This window comes from Wyeomyia smithii, chromosome 1 (assembly GCF_029784165.1).
Source record: "Wyeomyia smithii strain HCP4-BCI-WySm-NY-G18 chromosome 1, ASM2978416v1, whole genome shotgun sequence".
In the NCBI taxonomy this organism is placed as follows: domain Eukaryota; kingdom Metazoa; phylum Arthropoda; class Insecta; order Diptera; family Culicidae; genus Wyeomyia; species Wyeomyia smithii.
The window spans coordinates 56,918,560-56,939,718 of record NC_073694.1 but is presented as its reverse complement, the minus strand read 5'-3'; the positions used below and the strand labels follow the sequence as shown (position 1 = coordinate 56,939,718).

The 21,159-nt window shown below is 39.7% G+C and overlaps 3 protein-coding genes across 3 annotated transcripts; 2 read left to right on the top strand and 1 right to left on the bottom strand.

The window, feature by feature from the left end:
• Positions 1–2,014: 2,014 nt before the first annotated feature.
• Positions 2,015–3,057, top strand: LOC129718062 (tubulin-folding cofactor B). Its single transcript, XM_055668471.1, has 2 exons — positions 2,015–2,271; positions 2,331–3,057. Exons 1-2 carry the CDS (start codon positions 2,146–2,148, stop codon positions 2,931–2,933), a joined length of 729 nt encoding a protein of 242 aa, XP_055524446.1. The 5' UTR covers positions 2,015–2,145; the 3' UTR covers positions 2,934–3,057.
• A 1-nt stretch (position 3,058) lies between these two features.
• LOC129718060 (NFU1 iron-sulfur cluster scaffold homolog, mitochondrial-like) lies at positions 3,059–4,105 on the bottom strand. The gene is made up of 2 exons (XM_055668470.1): positions 3,940–4,105; positions 3,059–3,881 (listed from the first exon to the last, which is right to left on the bottom strand). Exons 1-2 carry the CDS (start codon positions 4,005–4,007, stop codon positions 3,149–3,151), a joined length of 801 nt encoding a protein of 266 aa, XP_055524445.1. The 5' UTR covers positions 4,008–4,105; the 3' UTR covers positions 3,059–3,148.
• Positions 4,106–14,259: 10,154 nt separating this feature from the next.
• Positions 14,260–20,542, top strand: LOC129728828 (cell cycle control protein 50A). The gene is made up of 6 exons (XM_055687296.1): positions 14,260–14,573; positions 14,833–14,966; positions 15,063–15,602; positions 15,661–15,796; positions 15,858–16,023; positions 16,088–20,542. The coding sequence occupies exons 1-6, from the start codon at positions 14,522–14,524 to the stop codon at positions 16,131–16,133; spliced, it is 1,074 nt and encodes a 357-aa protein (XP_055543271.1). The 5' UTR covers positions 14,260–14,521; the 3' UTR covers positions 16,134–20,542.
• Positions 20,543–21,159: the final 617 nt, after the last annotated feature.

Genomic DNA, 21,159 nt, shown 5'->3' with positions numbered 1-21,159 from the left:
TTGTCAATACCACCCCCACCCTTAACAATAACGCGTAACTAAGGATTTGCACAAACGAAATTCTAAAATAAAAAGCATTGAGCACGATTGCACAACAATTTGTAAAAAAAACAGATTACAAAATATTGCGATATGTAATTTTTACACAAGCCCATATCTGCATCTTATGTGAGTATGATCATATCGATGACTTTTTTTTTATTTTCTGATAGGACACGTATTACATGCCAAAAGCAATAAGTCGTGGCAACCCTACTGGTAAGCTTTATAGCCGAATTAATTATATAAAGCAGTCAGAGCGTAGGCGGGATCAAAAAGAGAAGCAGCACATTTCACCTAACGGCAATAGTATCGAGTCCGTAGAACTTTTGCCAGAAGTAGTACCGTGCTGGATCGAAACCCGTACAGTATCGAAATCCGTACACCTTGATGTTTTTCTTCAGTTTTAAGCATTATAAAAATGAAAATTCATATGAAAGTTACATGTACATGTCCGTTGAACTGTTGGCTTTCTGTTAAATTGAGCTATGCGCCAGTAGGCCATGAATTAAAAATATTAAAAATAAAAAATCAATCGTGTATCGGTTACAGTTGTCATTTCGTCGCATCGTTAGAGATTTCACTAAGAAAACGCTCTTCAGATAAAAACGTTTTTCAAGTGGGATATAAGTGTTTTTACTCTGTGAATCTTTTTGAAATCGATTGAAAAGGTAAGTCTTTGTCATTTTCGAGCTGTATATTGTCTGGTAAATAGTGCAAATTGTACTTATTCATCAAAAACTGTGCCGTACGGATTTTGATCCTTGTTAAACGCTTGAATCGAAATCCGTACAGCGTGTGTATCATGCAAATATTGTTGAACTTTCATCATTGTTTTCAGCATTTTGTAGAAGAAAACAAGCATAAATATACGGCAAACAATTCCGAAAGAGCTGTGACAGAGGTGCGCGAGGGAAAGTTGTACCGGGAAGCTTCGAAAGGTTCCGTGACTACGATAAAAAATGCCGTAACGAATGGCTACGAATCTCAATCAAAAGAAGTTCCACCAACCTTCACTGCTGGAGAGGAAGATTTGGATCATGAAGTGGGGCGTAGCAATCGGGGGGCCCGGGGCATTTGCCCTCTCCCTAAATCTGGGCCTGGAAGAAGGCGTCTTGTAGCTGGTAGTTGAGTAAAATTTTATGTTTGTTATGTCGAATCATTCAATTGGGACCTAAAGCTATTCCAGTTCTTAATTATCTTCAAAAGAAAGCCACATTTTCAGAGCAAAACGTGATTTAAAAAAAAAAGTTTACCGTTTTCCTTCGATTTTTAGACGAAGAATAGAAAGCTTTTCGAAATTTCTTAAATGACAGTTCGCCCATGTACTGTATATGAGAGAACTGTCATTCGAGGCATTTCGAGCAGTTTTTTATTGTTTATTTAAAATTTGAAGGACAACGATCAACATTTAAAAAAAAACATGTTTTGCACAGAAAGCTGCACTATTTCAGCTGATATGAAAATTATAAAACCGTGTAAAACTTTAGGAACCAATTGACCGTCACAATATATTTATTCGTAAATTTAAAGATAAATTGAAAAATAAAATTCATTTTTGTACTTCTAATATTGATCGATAATTTCATGTAAATTTTTATAAAACCCCATGAATGTCTTAAAAGAAGGTGATGAGGTTTAAAAGAGAAAGCTCTATTTTGGGTGCCGTCATGTTACGTTATATTCTTTCACTTCGTAGCTGCGACTGATAATTATTTGACCTCCAGCAGATGTTCAAATGTGCTGCGTTCAATAATCGCAGCCGAAAAACTAGATACATTCAGTTTGATTCCAAAAACACAAAACAAATTCAAAGCTGATGATTCAATGCATCAATAAAAGAACTACTGCATAAATAAATGATGAGACGAGCGTGTAAGACAAATTAATCCTATAAATCGAAATAAAATTTTTAGAACTACATTTCAAAAGATTAAGAAAAACAAAATATCTGACAACATTGGCTTCGCGTTCAGTTTTGTTTTCATTCTCAATTCGCTTTTGTTCCCAAAAAATTGCTGATACAGAATAGAATAAAAACAGATTAGTCACGTTTTCCGCTTGCTGCCGGTGAAATAAAGAAAAGTGTCTCAAAACCGAAGCAAAATGACTGAAACCACGATTCTCAGCGGTTCGTCAGATATTGTTAAAATAAATATTTCCAACTCACAGACCGATGCAATTTCGTTCGAGCGAAAGTACAGTAAATCACTTAAAATATCCGAATTTAAGGTAAAGAGGGTGTGTTCCAATTTGTCACGATTAAGCTTAATAATATTTCCATTCGGTAGCTTAAATTGGAACCAATTACGGGTGGATCAGCGGCCACAATGAAGCTGGAGCTGTATCGAGGTGACCGGCTGGTCTGCAGGCTAGACGACGATGAAAGACCACTGGGTTACTATTCGATCGAGGATGGCATGCGAGTGCATGTGATAGACAGTTTCCTTTACGTCCAAGAGAACGTACAAAAATTTGAACTCAGTCAGGAAGAGTACGATCGAAAGCAGGAAAGTTTAAGGAATTACCTTCGACAGAACAAACTGGGTAAGTATAACGAGGAAGAAATGCGCAAACTTGAAGAGGAGCGCAAAAAACAGGAGCAGGAGGATCTCGAAAAACTGGAGCAGACTAGCTTAGGGGCGCGATGCAAAGTAACGACCAAGGGTCATCCGACTCGTCTCGGAACAGTCATGTATAAGGGTGAACTAGACGGCAAGCCTGGTCAATTCTTTGGAGTCAAGTTTGATGAACCTCTGGGAGTGAACGATGGAACCTGTAACGGAAAGCGGTACTTCGAGTGTCCGCCCAACTATGGAAGCTTTGTTGCGGTAAAGGCGGTTGAAATTGGCGATTTTCCTCCAGAAAATTTCGATTTGGATGATGAATTATAAAGAAAATGGTTAACATCATTCCAGTATTTTTTTACCTCAACATTATAATTTCTTATCAACTCAAATGTTTGCTTTTATAATGCCGACAAAATATATGTAACGCTAAAGCTTCTTACAAACCAGACTACATTGTTATTCACTGAAATTTATTTCAGCCAATTAAATTAAAGCGTAAATTAAAATATTTTACAGCTGGTACTAAATTTATAACACCTTCACTTTTCTTCTTTTTGCTGAATTTTACTCTCCAACTTCTCAAACTCTTTCTCCGTGACTTCATCCACTTCATCTGTAACCTGCTCGACCGAAACGACTTCGGGAATGTAGAACTGCAACATGTTCTGCACTCCGTTCTTAAGTGTTATAATCGAGCTTGGACAAGACGAACAGGATCCTTGCATCTTCAGCTTCACTATTCCTTCATCGAAACCCATGAAAATGATGTCCCCGCCATCCTCTTGCACGGTTGGTCTGATTCGCGTGTCTAACAATTCTTTGATCATCTGCACCGTTTCATCATCATCTTCATTAATCTGAGTGTCGCCGGTTGGTTTTGCGTCCGTTACCACCGGTAAACCAGAGGCGAAAAAATCCATTATCACCGCAAAAACCTCCGGCTTAATGAGACGCCATTCTGCTTCCTCCTGCTTGGAGATTGTTACGAAATCTGATCCAAAGAAGACCGACCGGACGCCTTCGATTCGAAATAACAGCTTGGCTAAAGGGCTACGAAGAGACGCAGCAGGCGTAGGAAAGTCCATGGTTTGTCCTTTCTCAAGCACTGCAACACCTGGGAGGAACTTTAAACTGTCTGGGTTTGGGGTGTCCTGTGTCTGGATGAACATCGATCGCAACGTTGTCCGGTTTGGGGAGCATAAGGGAACCAGCACTGGTTGATCCATCATTTGTTTGCCAATAGATGTGAAATTTTTTTGCGAAGTGAGATTGCTGCGGATTGTAAATAACATTATTTTGGTACATAGTTTGTTCTGTATTTTGAACTTACACAGCCTTATTTGCACTAAGTACAAGAAACCTCAGTGAAGTTGTACTTCTGAGAGCGGTTTTCAACATTTTGAATTATTTTTTTGAGATAAAACGTAGAACACAAATATTGATTGTGAAATGACCGTCGATAGAGAGAATTTAATGATAATTCTAGTGATGGGAAACTTATCGATACTTATCGATAATATCGATAAATGATGGTCATCGATATTATCGTTAATTTTTTGACGTTAACGATAATTATCGATATTATAAGGGTGAGCACAAGTCAGTGCGGCTGGTTACTGGAGGAGACCCAAAAGAAGGAGACCTCACCTACCCTACCCCAGGAGTTGCTTCTGCCGCTAGATATTCGTTGGGTGCTGCTATTCGACAAGATTTAGCATTGTTGGGGGTGGTGCGGGCGAACCTTTAGCCCCGGGTGCCACTGAGTTTCTGGGAAATAATGGTAACTAATAAGGTATTTATAGATTTTAGTTTCCTAAGAACAGATGAATTCGACAACTTAGTACTGGAGGACTTCAAAAAAATATCCAAACTTTTTGCATGATCTCATAAAAGCAATGATACGAAATTGTAATAAAATGTATTTTCTTTGGCTTGCTAACCCTTATAATATGATGGACATGCATAGCGGCAGTCTATTGGTAATTCTCTGGTAATTGTTTAGTTTAACTTGGAACTGTTTAAATTTAAAGTATCTGTTACCCAACATACAATTTTTAGTTCCACTAAAAATCCAAATCAACGAAATTGTTGCGCCAAAAAATATCCTGGGGTAGACAAAATAATTGAGATAAATAAAATTCTCTCGAATTTTAAATGACCAGAACTTTACGAAAATGAATCAATTTCGATAACCGGTTTCATTTCACTAGAAAACAGTATTATATTAGTATTACTTGGGAACTTGGTGTGACCAACCTACACCGAAAATGTTTCGGATTTCAAGAGTTTGTGTCAAAGTGTACATTTTTGCAACACATAGAACGTTTTAGGCAACTAAATTGTCTATCTAAAATATTTCATTTAAAAAAATCTGAGATCACCGATATTTTCTAAAATTATTTTTTGTTTTTAAAATTATATTTTTTTCAGAGTAGGATCTTCAACTCAATTTTTTATATTTTTGAAGGAAAAAAAATATATTGATTCATTAAAAAGGTTCAAATACAGTTGGGTTTTCTTACGCATGGGGATACATGCCTCGTAAAAAAACCATGTTAATTCAGAAATCCGCTTGATAAACTGCTTTATCTCAAAAATTTGCGTAAAAAACCACGTTAATTTGAAAATCTGCATAAATAACCTTTTAGAGAAAATCCGCGTGAAAATAATCTGACCTTTTTAAATGTTAATCCAGATAAACTTTCAAACGCAAGTTTGCAAAGTTGCTTGGTTTAACAAGACCTACACACCCACAATGTTCGATTGAATTCTGCTAGAGTGCTGCAAGTTCAAAGAAAATTAATACCCAACAGGGAAAAAACCGCCAAAATCAACACCCATACTTGATAAATACCTCGGTGATTCCTTGGCGAATTTTCAATGTCAGAAAAAGTTCTACGCGTTGCAAAAATGTACACTCAGTGTTGTTAGTCTCGCTCGTAAGCGGCATGCAACACCTCATGTGAGGTTCTCGGAAATGCCGCTTTTACACAGTAGAGAATTCCTTATTCAAGCTATTTCTCGTTCTTTCTTGCTCGCATTTACTCCCGAGATCATATGCACACACTCCCGTCTACTCTCATCGTGTGTACTCGTGTGTACCTATTCCCCAACTCGCGAGAACTACTAGCCGAAGACAATTGTTTTAAGATGCTTTGCGATGGTTGCATAGGGGGAAAAAATGATAGGGTATCGGACTACTTCGGCAGCGGTTTGCTTCGGTTGGTTTTGCATTAGACTGCTTTAAAAAACTTACCGAAGCAGTCCGATACCCTACACGTTACCCCACTGTCGGTGCATGAAGCTAAACCGGGAAGAAAGCATTTTCGTTTTCGAGCACAGTTTTTCAAGCACTCCTAGTCGAGCAATTTTAGTCGAGTACTCCTACTCACTAGCAGGAACTCGCGTACTCTTTTACGGTAGCTGAGTAGCAATACGAAAGAGTTTGTTCGTGTCGGTGCGTGCTTGCTGCTACTCAAGGGAATGCATGAAGAAGAAAGAGTATCTCCAAAGCGTGTGTGCAAAAGACTCGAGAAGCGTAACATATGTTTCGTTTTCAAGCAGAAAGGAGAAGAAAGGTTTTGCTTCTCGCTCGATTTGCAACGCTGTGTACACTTTGGCGCACACTCCGGAAATCCGAAACATTTCCAGTGACCCTTTGTCACGTCCAGTTCTCAAGTAATACTAGGAAACTAGGACAGCTTTCCAGTAAAATGAAACCTGTTTTATCAGAAATGATTCATTTCCGTGAAGTTTTGGCCATTTACAGCAATTTACAGAATTTTGCCTGCTTCAATTATTTCCCTAATTATACAACCTTCAAAATGAACTTCGGCTTGAAACTACTCCGTAGAAAGCATTCCCGGCGTAAAACCCGAAGACTTTCCAAAACAAACTGTTTAACTCGTCCGGTTGTTTGAATTTTCATTCGCAGTATCGTAAAATTTGTCTTTCAAGGCCTTAACACAATGGATACATTGCGGCTGCGTTTGCGGAAATTTGACAGTTAGCCCATACATTTACTGTCACATTGACGTCAACGCAACGCAAACGTATCCATTCTGTTTGGGCCATCACTGTCTCTGTTTTTAACAAATTTATATAGCAAAATTGCATTTGTCGAATAACGTTTGCGGTAAAAAAATGGACGAAAATTGCCGATTTTTCATTGGTTTACCTTTAATCGCACTGACGAAAATACTCATGCATCATCAATCATAGTAACCCATGAGTAAGCAAAAAAAAATTGACAGCTCTATCAGTCTAACTCTAACTGTGATGGCGAAAAAAGTCAAGCTACTCCATTCAGAAGTGTGCGCGTTCAAAGAACGGTACCCCGCCGCGTCAAAAACGGACATAGTGCAGCACTTTGTGGACGCCGGGTATGCCGGTTCTGGCATCTACAACATCTTGACACTATTGGACAACGATCAGAGCATCGAAAGAAAGCCCGGTTCCGGACGACCAACGACCCTGCGCGACAAGAAGCTTCAAAGGATGCTGAAGAGGAAGACCGAGGGAAAAGTGGCTAAATCGCTGCGTGCACTTGGCCGAGAGGTTGGTGTATGCTCTAAAACAGTGAAAAGCTCTAAAACAGTGAAAAAGCATCTTGTCAAGTCGATTTTCCCGGCGAATCACGACGCGGCTGTGGTATTGGACGACTAGACCTATCTCACCCTGGATGGCAACGACTAGCAGGGCTCTTCGTATTTTACCTCCCCCGCGAAGGAAGTGAGCACCGAAGTAAAGTTTATTTCACAGACCTAGTTCCCAAAGAAGGTGCGGGTGTGGCTGACAATCAGCGAGAAAGGGATGTTAAAGTTGCTCTTCTTTCGCTACGGGCTGGCCGTGAACGGGGAAATTTATAGTACGAAGTGCCTGACAGAAGTTGCGACGTTCATCAAGAAACACCATAAGCGCGAAGACACGGTGTTCTGGCCAGATTTGACGTCGGTCAACTACTCGAAGCGATCGTTGGAGGAGATGGAGCGGCTGAATATCGATGTGGTACCGGCGAATCCGCCCAATGTCCCCCACCTGCTTCCCATCGAGAATTTCTGGACAAACTTAAAGCGCAAGACCTATTTCAACAATTTTGTCGCGAAAGGCTGCACGCAAGGACGCAATATTTTTTTGTGAGGAAGCTAACATGATGACCTTCCATGGGAAATTTATCCAACTCAATTATCTGTCATGGTTTTTTTCATCACCATCTGAAATAGTTTTTTTTCATCGCCATCTAAAAAAATTTTTTTTTACCGCAAACGTTAGCCGTCAAATTATCGATACTTATCGATAATATCGATAAAAGCCCCGGAATTATCGATTGTTATCGATGTCCGTTTTGGGCGATATTTCCCATCACTAGATAATTCTTCTTCTTCTTGATTCTCGTTTGAGCCGTCTTTTGACAGCTCTGTGTGTAAAGGGCTAGTTGCTGTGACTATATGCCCTGTGTATGTTTTAACGTCCGTATGGACACCGTGTGCTCACCAATAACGTGTTTATTTTGTATCTATGTAATGTGCATGTGCGTTACCCCTGGTTTACAGCGGGCATCGCCTGCCAGTAACTGTAACGATCACAGTGAGATTTTCGCCTTCTTTACAAAATCAGTTACTTCGCGAAGCAAATCCGTGTTTTTGGTGTTTTCTGTAGCTCTTTTCAGCAAATTTGTTAGTGTGTTATATTTCTGATTGTAACTGTATTTTCTCCGTAGGGATGCGTATCGCGGACAATGCATTATTAAATGCTCGGCGGTTTCTTGGATGCCGCATAATTCACAATTGGGATCTGTTAATATTCTCATACGCGCTAGCCAGGGCTTGGAAAAATCATGCCCGGACATTAAACGGTTAATTAGTTTTACCTCTTTTCCTTTCAGATCCACTTTAGTATACCACGGTTTGTTGTTGAACGATGGTTGTAGAGCAAAGAACTGTCTTCCCTTTTCTGAGGAGTAAATCGTGTACCAGTCATTGGTCTTTTCGCTAAGAGATTGCTTCAGGAGAAACATAGCATCTTGCAGCAGAATATTATTTTCCATTTCGTTTTCCGAGTTAATACCGAGCTTTGCCAGCTGATCCGCGATGTCGTTACCAAGAATTCCAATGTGACTTGGAATCCACTGTATCGACACGTTCCACCGTCTACAGGATTGTAAGATGTCACTCAGAATGCTCTCATCTGTTGAGCGTTTCCTAGCATCCCGCAAGCTGATTTAGAATCTGTGTAAATCACCTGGTTGTGCAGCTCATGTTCTTTAATCTGTCCAACTGCCAGCCGGATGGCAAGCAATTCCGCCGACGTAATACTGACTTCGTGCTTCAAACGAGTGCTGTATCGTTGATTGATGCCATCGATAAAGACTCCTATGCCGCATTTTTTTCCCTCCTTAGAAGCATCTGTGAAGGTTCTTCCCCGTTCCTTGTTTCTTCCGTTCATGACGAAGAGCGCATTCATTTTTAGTTCGATTGGATTGCAGTTATGTTTCGACTTGTGTACCATATCCAGATATGCGTGTATCTCAACCGGTTCATTTTGATCAATAGTAGTTAGGGGACTAATTTGTTCGAAAATTTCATGGTATTCGGCATATATCCTTTCCATGTGGGTATAGCTCTCCGGGTCGGTAATGGGTAATTCTATACTCTTCAGTTGTCGGGCAACCACTGTGTCTCTTGAAATGTTTCGGGCGATTTCCTTGGCAGTTACAAATTCGTGTCGCAGTTCCAAAGGTTCCTGTCCACTAATAGCTGATAATACATTAAGTGGAGTTGAACGAGTTGCACCCGTGACTTTTCTCAAACACTGATTGTTGGCTACAGCTAGTATACTTTTATTGGTTTTTCTGGCGTTGTTGTACAACGAGCAGCCATATTCCATGACACTCCCGCATAGAGCTTTGTATATTCGCACCATTGTTCCTGGATGTGCTCCACTTTTAAGTCCGCTCAAAGCTTTCAACATATTCAATCGTTCATGTATCTTCGTGCGTACATTCCTGATATGCACACCGAAGCTCATGTATCTGTCTAGCATGATGCCCAAGTATTTATGATTTCTCACGGTTTCAATCGGTTCTCCGGCTATAGATATATCTAGGATTTTATCATTATTTTGGAATAGTAATGCTTTCGTTTTATTCGGGTTCACTTCTAAGTGTAGTTCTTTTGTCGCTTCCAAAAATCGATCCAAATATGATTGGGCATTTTCGTTGACTTCTTCAAGGTTTCTCCCCCTTCACGAGTATTCCAAAGTCATCGTTAAACAACGTTGGTAATAGCACGTCGCCTTGTGGGAGACCATTGCTGATGGTTCTGCTTAGCACTTTATCTCTCATTTGCAAACATATTGTCCTGTTTTGCAAGAATGAAACAATCCACATAACAATTTCTGGTTCGATAGCAGCCGCTGTTAAAATTCTTCCAGCTTACTCGTTTTTACAGCGTTGAAAGCGTTCGTTAAGTCGACGCATATTAGTGCTGTGACCTGGCGGTTACGTTTTTGTTCCTTGACCCAGTTAACCACAAAGGATAAACATGTTTGCGAAGATAAACCTTTGCGAAAACCGAAGGACATGTTTGGTAATATTTTGCGTTTGTCCAGCGACTCTTGAAGTCGCTCTAGGATTGCAGAGTTTGCTATTTTGGTGATGGTAGGTACTAATGAGAAAGGTCGATGGTTTGTTGGTTGGCTGTGGTCTCTGCCGGGCTTTGGAATAGGTACTATTTTGATGATTTTAAGGGAATCATCTAGACAATGCCTAATCCACATGCTGTTGATATCCTCAACAATGTTGTCGATCACTGAGGGTTGTAGATGTCTAAGTAGCGCGTAGGAGATTCGATCTTCTCCTGGTGCTGACGTTCCTTTCTTGTTGTGTAGGATGCGCAGCAATTTGTCTCTGCTTAACAGCTTATTTTCAGTATTCTCGACTACATCATTCTGTCTGTATGTGTAGTTTGGTTGTGCATCGTTTTTACCGAAATGTGTGTCTAGGAATGTTTCAGCTAAGTTTTCGTCATCTATTATTGTGTTATTTTGTTTTCGAATCGTACGTTTCCCTGTGAGGCGTCCAATTTTTAGCCAAAGTTCTTTGGAGCTCGTAAATGGACCTATTTCGTCGGGGAATTCCTCGAAGTTTTTCCTAATTTCTTCTCGTTTTTTTCGTTGAAAAATAGCGGATTTCCGTTTAAAGTTGATTAAATTTTCTCTACTGGAGTTCTTGTTGAAGATTTTTCTTGCATTGCTTCTGTCCTGCCATGCTTCGTCAACTGCTTTTGACCACCAGAACTTGGGTTCCCGAGTGTCTTTCTTTTTGTGCTTCTTGTGCATGATTCGCACTTGCGTTTTTGACGAGAGATTCGTCTATATTGCCAACTCCTTCAAATATCCGTTTTTTGTCGTAGAAGAACTTCGGACTAAGCGCCTTGTCTAATTTCCATTCGACTTTGATCCCCATGTGGTGGCTTCCAACTCCAAAGTCTTGCACTGTCCACTCCAGTGACCCAAATATACTAGACGAGCATAACGTTATGTCTATTGCTGTGGATCTTACGTTTAGTTGTGGCGGCACATAAGTTTTCGTTCCATCGTTTATAATCAACAGGTTGGTATTACTCACGCCTTCCATGACTAATTCTCCTTTTTTGTCGCAGATGTCATCTCCCCATACGTAGTGATGCGAGTTGAAGTCTCCTCCAACGATCACTTTGCTATATATTTTCAGATTATCGAATATTTTAGCAATGTCATTCTCGAACTCTTGCATCGGTATCGGTAAGTACTATATCCGGCTTGTTTACTCGGATGATTACAATCTGTGTAAATTTGGATACGGGTGGTGATGGCAGTTTCGAAAAGCTCATATTGCTGGATAATGCTATAGCCGCTCCGCCATAGCAGTCATCCCTGGAATGTGGAATGAGGTGGTAATTTCCTATATTATATTTTGTAGTATTCTCAAATTGCATGTCAGTCCAAGTTTCTGAGAGAAATGCTGCTGAGTAGTTTTGGCTACTTAATACTCGATGGAGTTCAGCTTTGTTCTTGTACAGGCTTAGAATGTTTGCTTGAAATATTTTAAAATTCGCGAAAGCTGCTGTTTATTTTTGATTTGAGGAACTTGGTAGAACAACTGAGTTAGCTAAATTGAAGTATTTGTTGGTACAGTACATAAATTTTTCTTTCACTCTTTCGTTAGAATCAAACATTCCCATGAATTCAGTGTAGAAAGACATCAACATTTCGTGTGTTGCCCGTTTAGTGATCTCTTGTGCTTCTCTCATGATAGATTCCCATCGTTCTTTGTCCGAAACGGCGAGTGAGTTGTTTAAGGCAACTCCGTTGGTGGTATTTGTCGTGTTTCCAATGATGTTGTTTATCTGCTCTGTTATGGTGGCTGCTTGATAGGTCGGCTGGTTTTCGCGTTGTCGCTTCCGTGTTTGCGCTTTGTTCGCGTCGTTCTGCTCTTTTTGTAGTCTCACCGCTGCATCGATCGATTTCCGTTCTTGATTTGTGCGAATCCATTGTTCTCTTAACGGTTCCTTCCATTTGTATTTGTCTCTAGTCATATTTGCGAATGTTTCATCTAGCGTTGGGAACTCGTCCACTCTGCTCAACGGTTCGTATATGTTTTGACTCAAAACTGGAAATTGCAAACGTGCCTCTGCGAATGTCAGATTTTTACGTGCCATTAGAGATTTAATATTGTGTTGCCTCTTTCTTTCAGGACAATGTTGGTCGGTTGACTTGTGACTATCACTTTTGCAATGTATGCACAATTGTGCATTTTTGCAGCTTTTGTACTCTGCTTCATTTTCGTGTCGTTCAGTGCACTGTTCGCATCGCTTAAATCCTCTGCAGTTATCTGCCCGGTGTCCAAACCTCAAACATTTGAGACAAACCACAATTTTAGGAGTGAATGCAGCGACTTTACTGTAACAGCAGAACAGTTTTACGCTGTTTGGAAGTTCGTGTGCTCTAAAAGTCACTATTAATCGGTTAATCGGAATTCGTTCGTTGTTCTCTGGCTTTGTCATTCGCACCACGTCAATAATAGGAACGTCGCACTGAATATCGCCCTTAATGCCTTCTACGTCGATGTCGGTGGGTTTACCTGCGATCATACCAGAAATGTAGACCAAGTGTCTCGGGATATATGCTTTGTAGACTTCACTCTTTATGTTGATCACTTCGACGAGCTGGTTGGCCTTCGTGTAACTACTGACGAATACCATCACCTTATGCTGTCCCAAATATTTCATATCCGTGATGAATAGCTTGAATTCGTTCATTCCGCGCAAATACGCTCCCAAAGAGAACTTGTTGATTTTCTGTTTTCCGTCTTCTTTGTTCTTAAGTTCTACGTAAATGCGGTAGGGTGCCGCATCCATTGCGTTGTAGGTTATGTCCGAATATTGCCTCGTGTTTCGGAGGGTTTCATCAGGTTTTACATTTGATTTCGTTCCACCAGGTGGTGTTTGTTTCGGTATTGCCCCGGAGGAGTCCGAAGGGTCTTTTAACCCCCCCCCATCCTGTGCTTTTGTCCAATTTACACGCTTTTCTTTTTCCTTATTTCGTTTTTTTCCGTAACAAGGAACAAAATAGCGGCTCTTTTTCGCGAACACTTATTTTTCACTTTTAACTTTTTATTCTGGATCAAACAGTTTATTTTCACAAATCTAGTCTTCTCGCACTCTATTCACTGCCTTATACTGCTTTTCCTTCCAATCCGAACAATCGAAATAAAATTTCCACGAGGATACACTTTCTATCGCACGGGATTTCGAACGTTGAATGTGGATGTTAGTCTAATTGGCTTTGTTTAATGATAATCATCAGTTTTGATTATCAATGATCAAAGTGATGTTATGTAAACAAAAGGCTTTTGAATCCACTGAGCATTTTTTCTTTCTAAGCACACGGAAAACATTATCTTGAAAAATCTTGAGTTTATAGTAATCTGATCGCAAATTTCTATATTCCACTGTTCAACCAGGTCACCTCGTTTTGATCCGCCTAGCCAACCAACTGTCAGTTTCAACCAGGCCCTAGACGCGCCTATGATTTTGCACTGGGTTGTATGTGACATATTTTTGGCTTTATTATCATTGCGAACCCACCGTGGTTCCATATAGAGCGCAAATGGATGAGTGATGAATGCATTGAGTTGGACACGGTGTTTTTTTCAAATGTTTTTTTTTTAACAATCGTTACAGTTTGTTTTTTTTTTTGTACGTTTTTAGAACAAGGCTGGGAGTTGTCATCTCATGAAAAATGATTGATGAATATTGATAATAGCATTGTGAACATAACGCAAGTTTTTTGATATAGACTGTTTTGTAACTTGTGGAAAAGTGGAAACATAAAATCATCAAAACATAAACATTTCAACAGTTGTGGGTTTACTATTGATATCAAATAAATTTAATGAAAATAACATATTGATTTGAATTTTGCCTGTAAAAAAGGCGATAAAGTGAATTTTAGATAACTATCCCAGGTAATTAACCTGCTACCTCGAAAACTTTAAAAAATTCAAAGTGGTTTGGTTAATAATTTGTATGAGTAAAAACTTGAAATTCAGCTATCAAATAAATTAATGTGCATGGCCCTTTCAACACTTTTTTTTTTTTGCCTAGAATCATTTCTATCATCCCCTGGATTCGACTCTGCCGCATTGAGTAAAGGCCTTTGACACACGTCAAGCTCGTTTTCTTTCCTGTGTTCGACTCGCATTCGCCAGTCAGCTTGATAAGGGTTTTTTTCCGTAAAACAAAAGAGATCACATAAAAGTGTTTAAAATTTCCTAGCAAAAATCCGACACCTGATTTTGGAAAGTTCGAGGGACATACCTTTTGGTGAGGTTATCATCTGGCCCTGGTGTGGGCGAGTGTGCAGCGCAAACGATGACAGATACAGTGGACGGTGGAGAAATTCCCAAATCGAAACGACCTTCGGGTAAGTGAATTTACTGTTTCGTGTTTGAATGTCGCCTGCTGAGGTGGCTGCAGTATCGATTTTTGCGTTTTAATAATGTTTTCATTGTTTCAAAAAGAAAGCTTAATTTTGCTTTAAAGTACTGGATATAAGAGTAATGTATAATCAAATATTAACTCCTTGTGCATGTTTTTCTTATCTATGGTATTTACTCGAGTATGACTCATGCTGGAATAGTCAATCAATACGCAAGTAATTTAGAATGTTATTCTAATTGTAGATTCGGCTTTCAAGCAGCAGCGGCTTCCGGCCTGGCAGCCGGTGCTAACGGCTGGAACGGTTCTGCCAGCATTTTTTGTCATCGGAATCGCCTTTATTCCAGTGGGTGTCGCTCTGCTGTATTTTTCAAATGCCGTAAGTAGTTACCAGCATGATGAGTAGTCTTTATACATCATGGTTACAAGTTCAGAACGATGTGCAAGTGTTTTGATTTCTTTCGATTTCTTTCAGATTACTGAATTTGTGTACGATTACACAAATTGCGTCCAAGTAAACAGTCTAAACCGTACCTGCGCCGAGGTGCTGAGCTCGAAAGAAGCCGATGATTGTCAGTGTTCGGTCAATTTTACCCTTGAAAAGGATTTCCTCGGTAAAGTGTACATGTATTATGGATTGACAAACTACTACCAGAATCATCGGCGCTATGTGAAGTCCCGCGATGATGACCAGCTACTTGGTCGGCTGTCGACGACACCGTCTAGCGATTGCGCTCCATTTGCTTACAGTGACGATGCCAACACACAACCGATCGCACCTTGTGGTGCGATTGCTAATTCGCTCTTCAGTGACACTTTCGAACTCTCATCGGAAAAGTACGGCCAGGTTCCGCTGTTGCGCACCGGCATTGCTTGGCCCTCGGATAAGAGAATAAAGTTCCGCAATCCGGAAGGGGATCTGAAGGAGGCTCTGCAGGGATTCGCTCGACCAAGGGATTGGCGAAAGGATCTGTGGGAGTTGGACATTGTTGATGCGGAAAACAACGGTTTTCAGGTATGTTGAAGTAAGTTGTCTCTGCTGCTAAAACCTATACATTCTGATTATTATACAGAATGAGGATTTGATTGTCTGGATGCGAACAGCAGCTCTGCCAAGTTTCCGCAAGCTCCATAGGCGCATCGATCATACTCGTAAATTTTTCGAGGACGGACTTGGAAAAGGAAATTACACGCTGAAAATCAACTACTGTAAGCTACCTTCGAAAAACATTATTTCAACCGAGTGGTTCAGAACGCACTTTTGTTTCAGCTTACTCTGTCAGCGAATTCGACGGCACGAAGAAGATCATTCTGTCTACGACTTCTCTGCTAGGGGGCAAAAATCCTTTCCTCGGGTTTGCCTATATCATTGTGGGCAGCGTCTGTCTTCTGCTCGGGATCGTCCTGCTAGTAATTCACATCAAGTGTAGCAAAAAGTATGCACTTACACGGGTTGGTTTGAGTGAAGAAGTGCTAAGAGCGGGTTCTTTCTATTTGCAGCACTTCTGGTATCAACAGCGTGAGTCAGCGCACGCCGTACACATAGGAGTTACTCTCGTTGAACAGCTAATTGCCCGATTTGCACCCCTTGGTTACGTGCTAAAGATTTCGTTTTCCATCGGTAAGTGAAACCACCGTTGTTGTGCAACTGAGTGAAGAGGAAGAAAACAGGAGCCTACACTTTCGAACCGGGAAGTAATGTTTTAATCTTATTGAGTTAAGTTTGACTTTTCTTTGCCTCTATAATAGTGATATATTGTTAGTTTACACAGTCCTACGTGACGGTGAATTTTTATATATGTAAAATGATCGGAAGCTGTACTTGAAGTGTTTATTGTAAGTTTCCTCGAGAACTATCCAGTCAGGATGGTGCTTTTACATGGATAATCTAATTGTTTGAAAGAAGGCGGCTTGAAACTATTTAATTTATTTAATTTCTACGGAACAATCTGTTATGCCGTTGGTTGACTGCTTCGACATCGTCACTTCTATTATTAAATTCTTAGTATTGAAACTTCGAACGAATCGTCCGTCTATTTGACTTTTCTGTTGCACTCGAGGATATAATCGTTATTCGTATCTGGGAATGAGGCTGTGTGTGAAGTTATATCGAGCAAATATTATCTTTAAAACCTCGCCACAAAATGATATCTGTTGGTTCTGCAATAAAAAAACCAAGAGCAAACCTCGGCGCTTTTGGTATGCAGTTATTGTGCTTGGCAAATGCCAGCTATTATAGTGTTGATATCAAGAATCCTTCAAAGGTGATGTGGGTAACATTTCCTATGACCCCTAGCGGAGAGTTAACTTTTTTTTCCTGTATGAAAACGTTGATCTATTCTAATATTGTTCGGGTGTGTCTACGATTAGTAATACCACTATTGAGAGTGAGTGGCATGCTTATTATTTATCTGTGCTTATGTGTATATTTTCATCCTTCCTTCTACGCTTACTGCTCTACTATACCGAGCCTCGTTCTTCCTGTCATAATTATTACCAATTGTAAATTCCTGAAGAGGTCTCAATAAAGGGTGTACCACATATATTTTCATCGCGAAAAAAAACGTCGTAGAAAAATACCTAGTTGACCGATCCTTTTGAAACTTTCAGACAATAAAATATAACACATTGGCATATTAATTTAATACGCTTGCACGCGGTCTTCAGGCAGCGGTTTCGAATGACCTGAGGTTCACGCAGATTCGATTTGCAGGCAGAGCCCCCAAACAGCAATCAAATATTGCAGCCGGGAATAGATTAACGATATGTATAACTCAAACAGCCATTTTTGCGGAATGAACGAAGTCACTTTCCGCTAAGCACCACACAGAGAGCTTAGCTTCATCTTAAATTGATGGATGCAGATTTTAAAGTAGAGTCAAGTGTGAGACCCAGGAAAGCATATTCTCGACCTTTTTCGACTTCTCGTCCTTGAATTTCAAGCTATTAGGTCTGAAGTACTCGTGCAAAAGAACTATGTCTTGTTCCATCTATAGCTTTTAGGTACCTCTGTAGAAGATCGATGTATCGTCAGCAAACAGACAGAGAGTACCTTCCAGCTTAAGTTTGCAGATTTCGTTAATGAACAAAAGAAAACAAAATCGGCCCAAAGTTGCTACCCTGTGGTACACCGGTTCCAATGAACTGTACATGACTGCACCTAATGCCCAATGCAACAAACTGCAAGCGATCAGCGAGATAACTTTCAATAAGAGATTTTGAAACTCCTCTGAAACCAGAAAAATCGAGCTTCCAAGTTAGAAGTTCATGGTTTATTGTATCTAATACCTTTTTCAATGAAAACCGCTCCCGCCAGGTTTTTATTATCAAAAGAGTCATATATATCTTACAGTAAGTCGCATGACGCACTTAAAGCACTTGCACCTTTTCTGAATCAATGTTGGCGAGAAAAGATCAAGTTGTAGCAATTAACCCCCTTCATTATCCCCTTCAATATGCAGAATGAATTTTTGATCACTTGAATTTTATTACGTATTTATTTAAGTCTAATAATTTCGAACGCTTTGAATACGTACATTATTTTGGACCCTTCGTACAAGACCGAGCCCATATAATCGTAAATCCGGCTATGGTTATATGCAATAAATTTCTGGCAATATGTCTCTTTGTAACATTGCAATGAGTGAAAATACATTGTCGCACACCAGTACCTTTTTGAGAAAATTTAATAACAATTCGACAAAAAAAAATTATTAGCCTTTTATTAGGTGGAATTTAGCTGGATAATAGCTGAATGAGCTAATGTTCAAATAAATTATAGGTTGGAATTCTGCTTTTAGGATGGCATCGAGAAAGAAATCCTTACTTGTAACTATGAAATTGTTCATAGGCAATAAAAATTTTCAAAAACGTACTCATGGTTTTGTTAAAATAGACGCAACATTGATACAATATCATCATGTTTTTTGCTATCTTTACTAAAATTTGAAGTACATACTTTTGAGGAAAGATTTTTTTTTGTTCATACAACATTTATTTGACACGGCATAATACAGCATAATGTTCAAGGACGCCAGTGTATCTAGTGTCTTACTTTTAAAACAGGTTTTACTTAGTATACCAGAAATTTGGGTCACAACCTTGATATGCACCGGGTAGCTCCGTAAATGCGTTTAAGAGCGAATGTTGGCGTTAAAGAAGCTCAAGGTTACAGAGTCCGCTTTGAGAAGCGGGCGGTCGTGGGTTCGAAGCACAGTAGAATTAGGCCATCTTGTTGTCAGAATACTTTAACATGAGTTTATTCTCAAGGTCCTTCGATAAGCCTCCTTCCTTTTGATAACATATCCAGCTTTTTACGCACCATAATGGCGGTGGCTATAATGTGTGTTCCTGACATGTGAACCTCTCTGCTCACGTTAGTTTTGGAATTTCTGCTGAATTGACAACATAAGGTGAAACCTCATTGAATCCAAAAATGGCCGACTTCGAGTCCCACCACGAATTTTCGAAAGCACAAGACTCCAAAATAGTCAATGCGTTCCCTGTGAAAATGCTATTTTATGTTTGCTGTGGTGAAGCAAACATAAAATAGAATTTTCATAGGGAACGCAATAAGTATTTCCGATTCATGTGCTTTTGAAAATTCGAAGTGGTGACACGAAGTCGGCCATTTTTGGATTCAATGAGGTTTCACCATAAATGGTGCCAGACAGACTCTTTACTACATGAACTACATGAAGACTCGAAACTGACGTAAGCAAAGTTGTTAAAGAGGTTGATAATTTATTATGAACTTTGCATTTCAGCATCCGCCATTATGGTGCATAAAAAGCTGGATAAGTCCTTCTTATAATATAACTAACCAGAGGTTTGGCAGTAGGGTTTCTTCAGTGAGTGAATTGTGATTGTGACGCTGTATCAACAGAAAAAACTTCTTCCTCTTGACAAAATGAGACCTTCTCAAAAAAACCTCTCCACGGGGAATGAGCTTTCAATAAGACGCTCCTTTCTCTTGACATAAAAAGTCCCTCCTAAAATGAACCTTATCTGAGACAAACTTTTGGTGATGATATCTCTCTAGGGAATTGTGATTTGGCGAAATTGGCAGGTTGGAAAGAGGTTCGGTATGATAAAGCAGTAACCTTGAAACGGAAGGGTAAAAACCACACACACAAGCACGGATCAGAATGATAAGCATATCACTTACCTTAATAGCGATACTGCCAATAAGATGAAGTGCGGAGTACAGAAAACATCATAATATATCAAATCATTCTGGTCGCAGTAATGAGTCCACACAGAGAAAAAAAAACAAAACACTGAATTATCCGAAATCCTTAGAGCTTTATCTACACGAGGTTGTTGCCTCTAAATGAATCGAATGAATCGAATTGAACGCTTGATCCGAGATCAAAATTCTTTAGTTTACATCCAAACAAGCTTGTGTGCTCATTACGAGGTGAAACTCCATGAACAGTTCTCGAAGAAAAGTTACCAACCCCGGGGCCGTACACAGGGGCGACTCGTGACTATTGAACCTGCCTGTTCAACTACAAATTCTGAAAATCGCAGTTTGAAGAAGTAATCATAATAATGTGCGCGTAATAACGCAAGTCATTCTATGTTACTATTTGAAAGTGAAACTAAAACCAATGAAATATTTTGCGTTTGAAATATATTTTTTGCCTGGCGTCCTCGTGTGCAACGCACAGGTTGCACCTATGGACGAGTCGCCCCTGCCCGTACATAGCAGTATTTTCCCTATTACAATTTTCTGTTGCGTTTATCAGTCACCAACAAGCTGTTCAAACGTCGATGCTATTTCTAGAATAGGACAACTCTAAAAAAAAAACAAAAAAAACAAAATCACAAGTTAACGGTACTTTGCAAATTTATACAAAAATAATCCCTAATACAACACATCAATAGAGAATTATGACTAGGATAAGTATCGCTGTATATGTGAAGTATTAGAAGTAAATAAAAAAAAGAGAAACTATATTATTGTTAAGCGTTATTTTGGCACCTCCGAGAACAGAGGACTGGGCTACAGCCAGCGCAGCTCCAAGAAGCCAATTAAATATTCAAATCTGCAATCAATAGGGCAGATTATTACAAAACCTTCTTCAGTGCGTGTGCTAAATAATCGTAAAACTCTAGACAAAAATTTATCCTACTCTTAATCACACTTTGCAGAACATGGCCTTTTGTAGTGACCGACCTGTTAACGGTTATTTTCGAAAAAGAAAAAAAAACACATTAACGAAAACAACCAAGAAGAAATAGAGAAAAAAAAAATGGTGAAAATTGGCTGTAAAAAAACTGATATTTGACTTCCGCCTTCGGTATGATGACCACCATAGAAGAGACAAAATTTCGCATACTGACTCTCTACATATGTGATCTTCGATGCGCGTGGCGAAGGCGCTGGACGGACGACGGTGGGCAGGCACCGACGGATCGTCGTTTAGCGTCAGGTGAAGGTGAATGTCATTATGTATGTAAATTTGACGAAATCGCATCTAATATCGCACCGGAGCGCGCCGAGCGCAGTGCGACGCGGAAAGACGTGAAACGATTTCGCCGCATGTGCTTATCGCGTAGGTTTTTGG

Bases quoted from the DNA above. Each gene is read 5' to 3' on its own strand.
- LOC129718062 (XM_055668471.1), top strand. From the start codon at position 2,146: ATGACTGAAACCACGATTCTCAGCGGTTCGTCAGATATTGTTAAAATA. The intron at 2,272-2,330 runs GTAAAGAGGGTG...TCCATTCGGTAG, and splicing joins TTAAAATATCCGAATTTAAG to CTTAAATTGGAACCAATTAC.
- LOC129718060 (XM_055668470.1), bottom strand. From the start codon at position 4,007: ATGTTGAAAACCGCTCTCAGAAGTACAACTTCACTGAGGTTTCTTGTA. The intron at 3,882-3,939 runs GTAAGTTCAAAA...TACAATCCGCAG, and splicing joins CTTAGTGCAAATAAGGCTGT to CAATCTCACTTCGCAAAAAA.
- LOC129728828 (XM_055687296.1), top strand. From the start codon at position 14,522: ATGACAGATACAGTGGACGGTGGAGAAATTCCCAAATCGAAACGACCT. The intron at 14,574-14,832 runs GTAAGTGAATTT...TTCTAATTGTAG, and splicing joins CAAATCGAAACGACCTTCGG to ATTCGGCTTTCAAGCAGCAG. The intron at 16,024-16,087 runs GTATGCACTTAC...TTCTATTTGCAG, and splicing joins CACATCAAGTGTAGCAAAAA to CACTTCTGGTATCAACAGCG.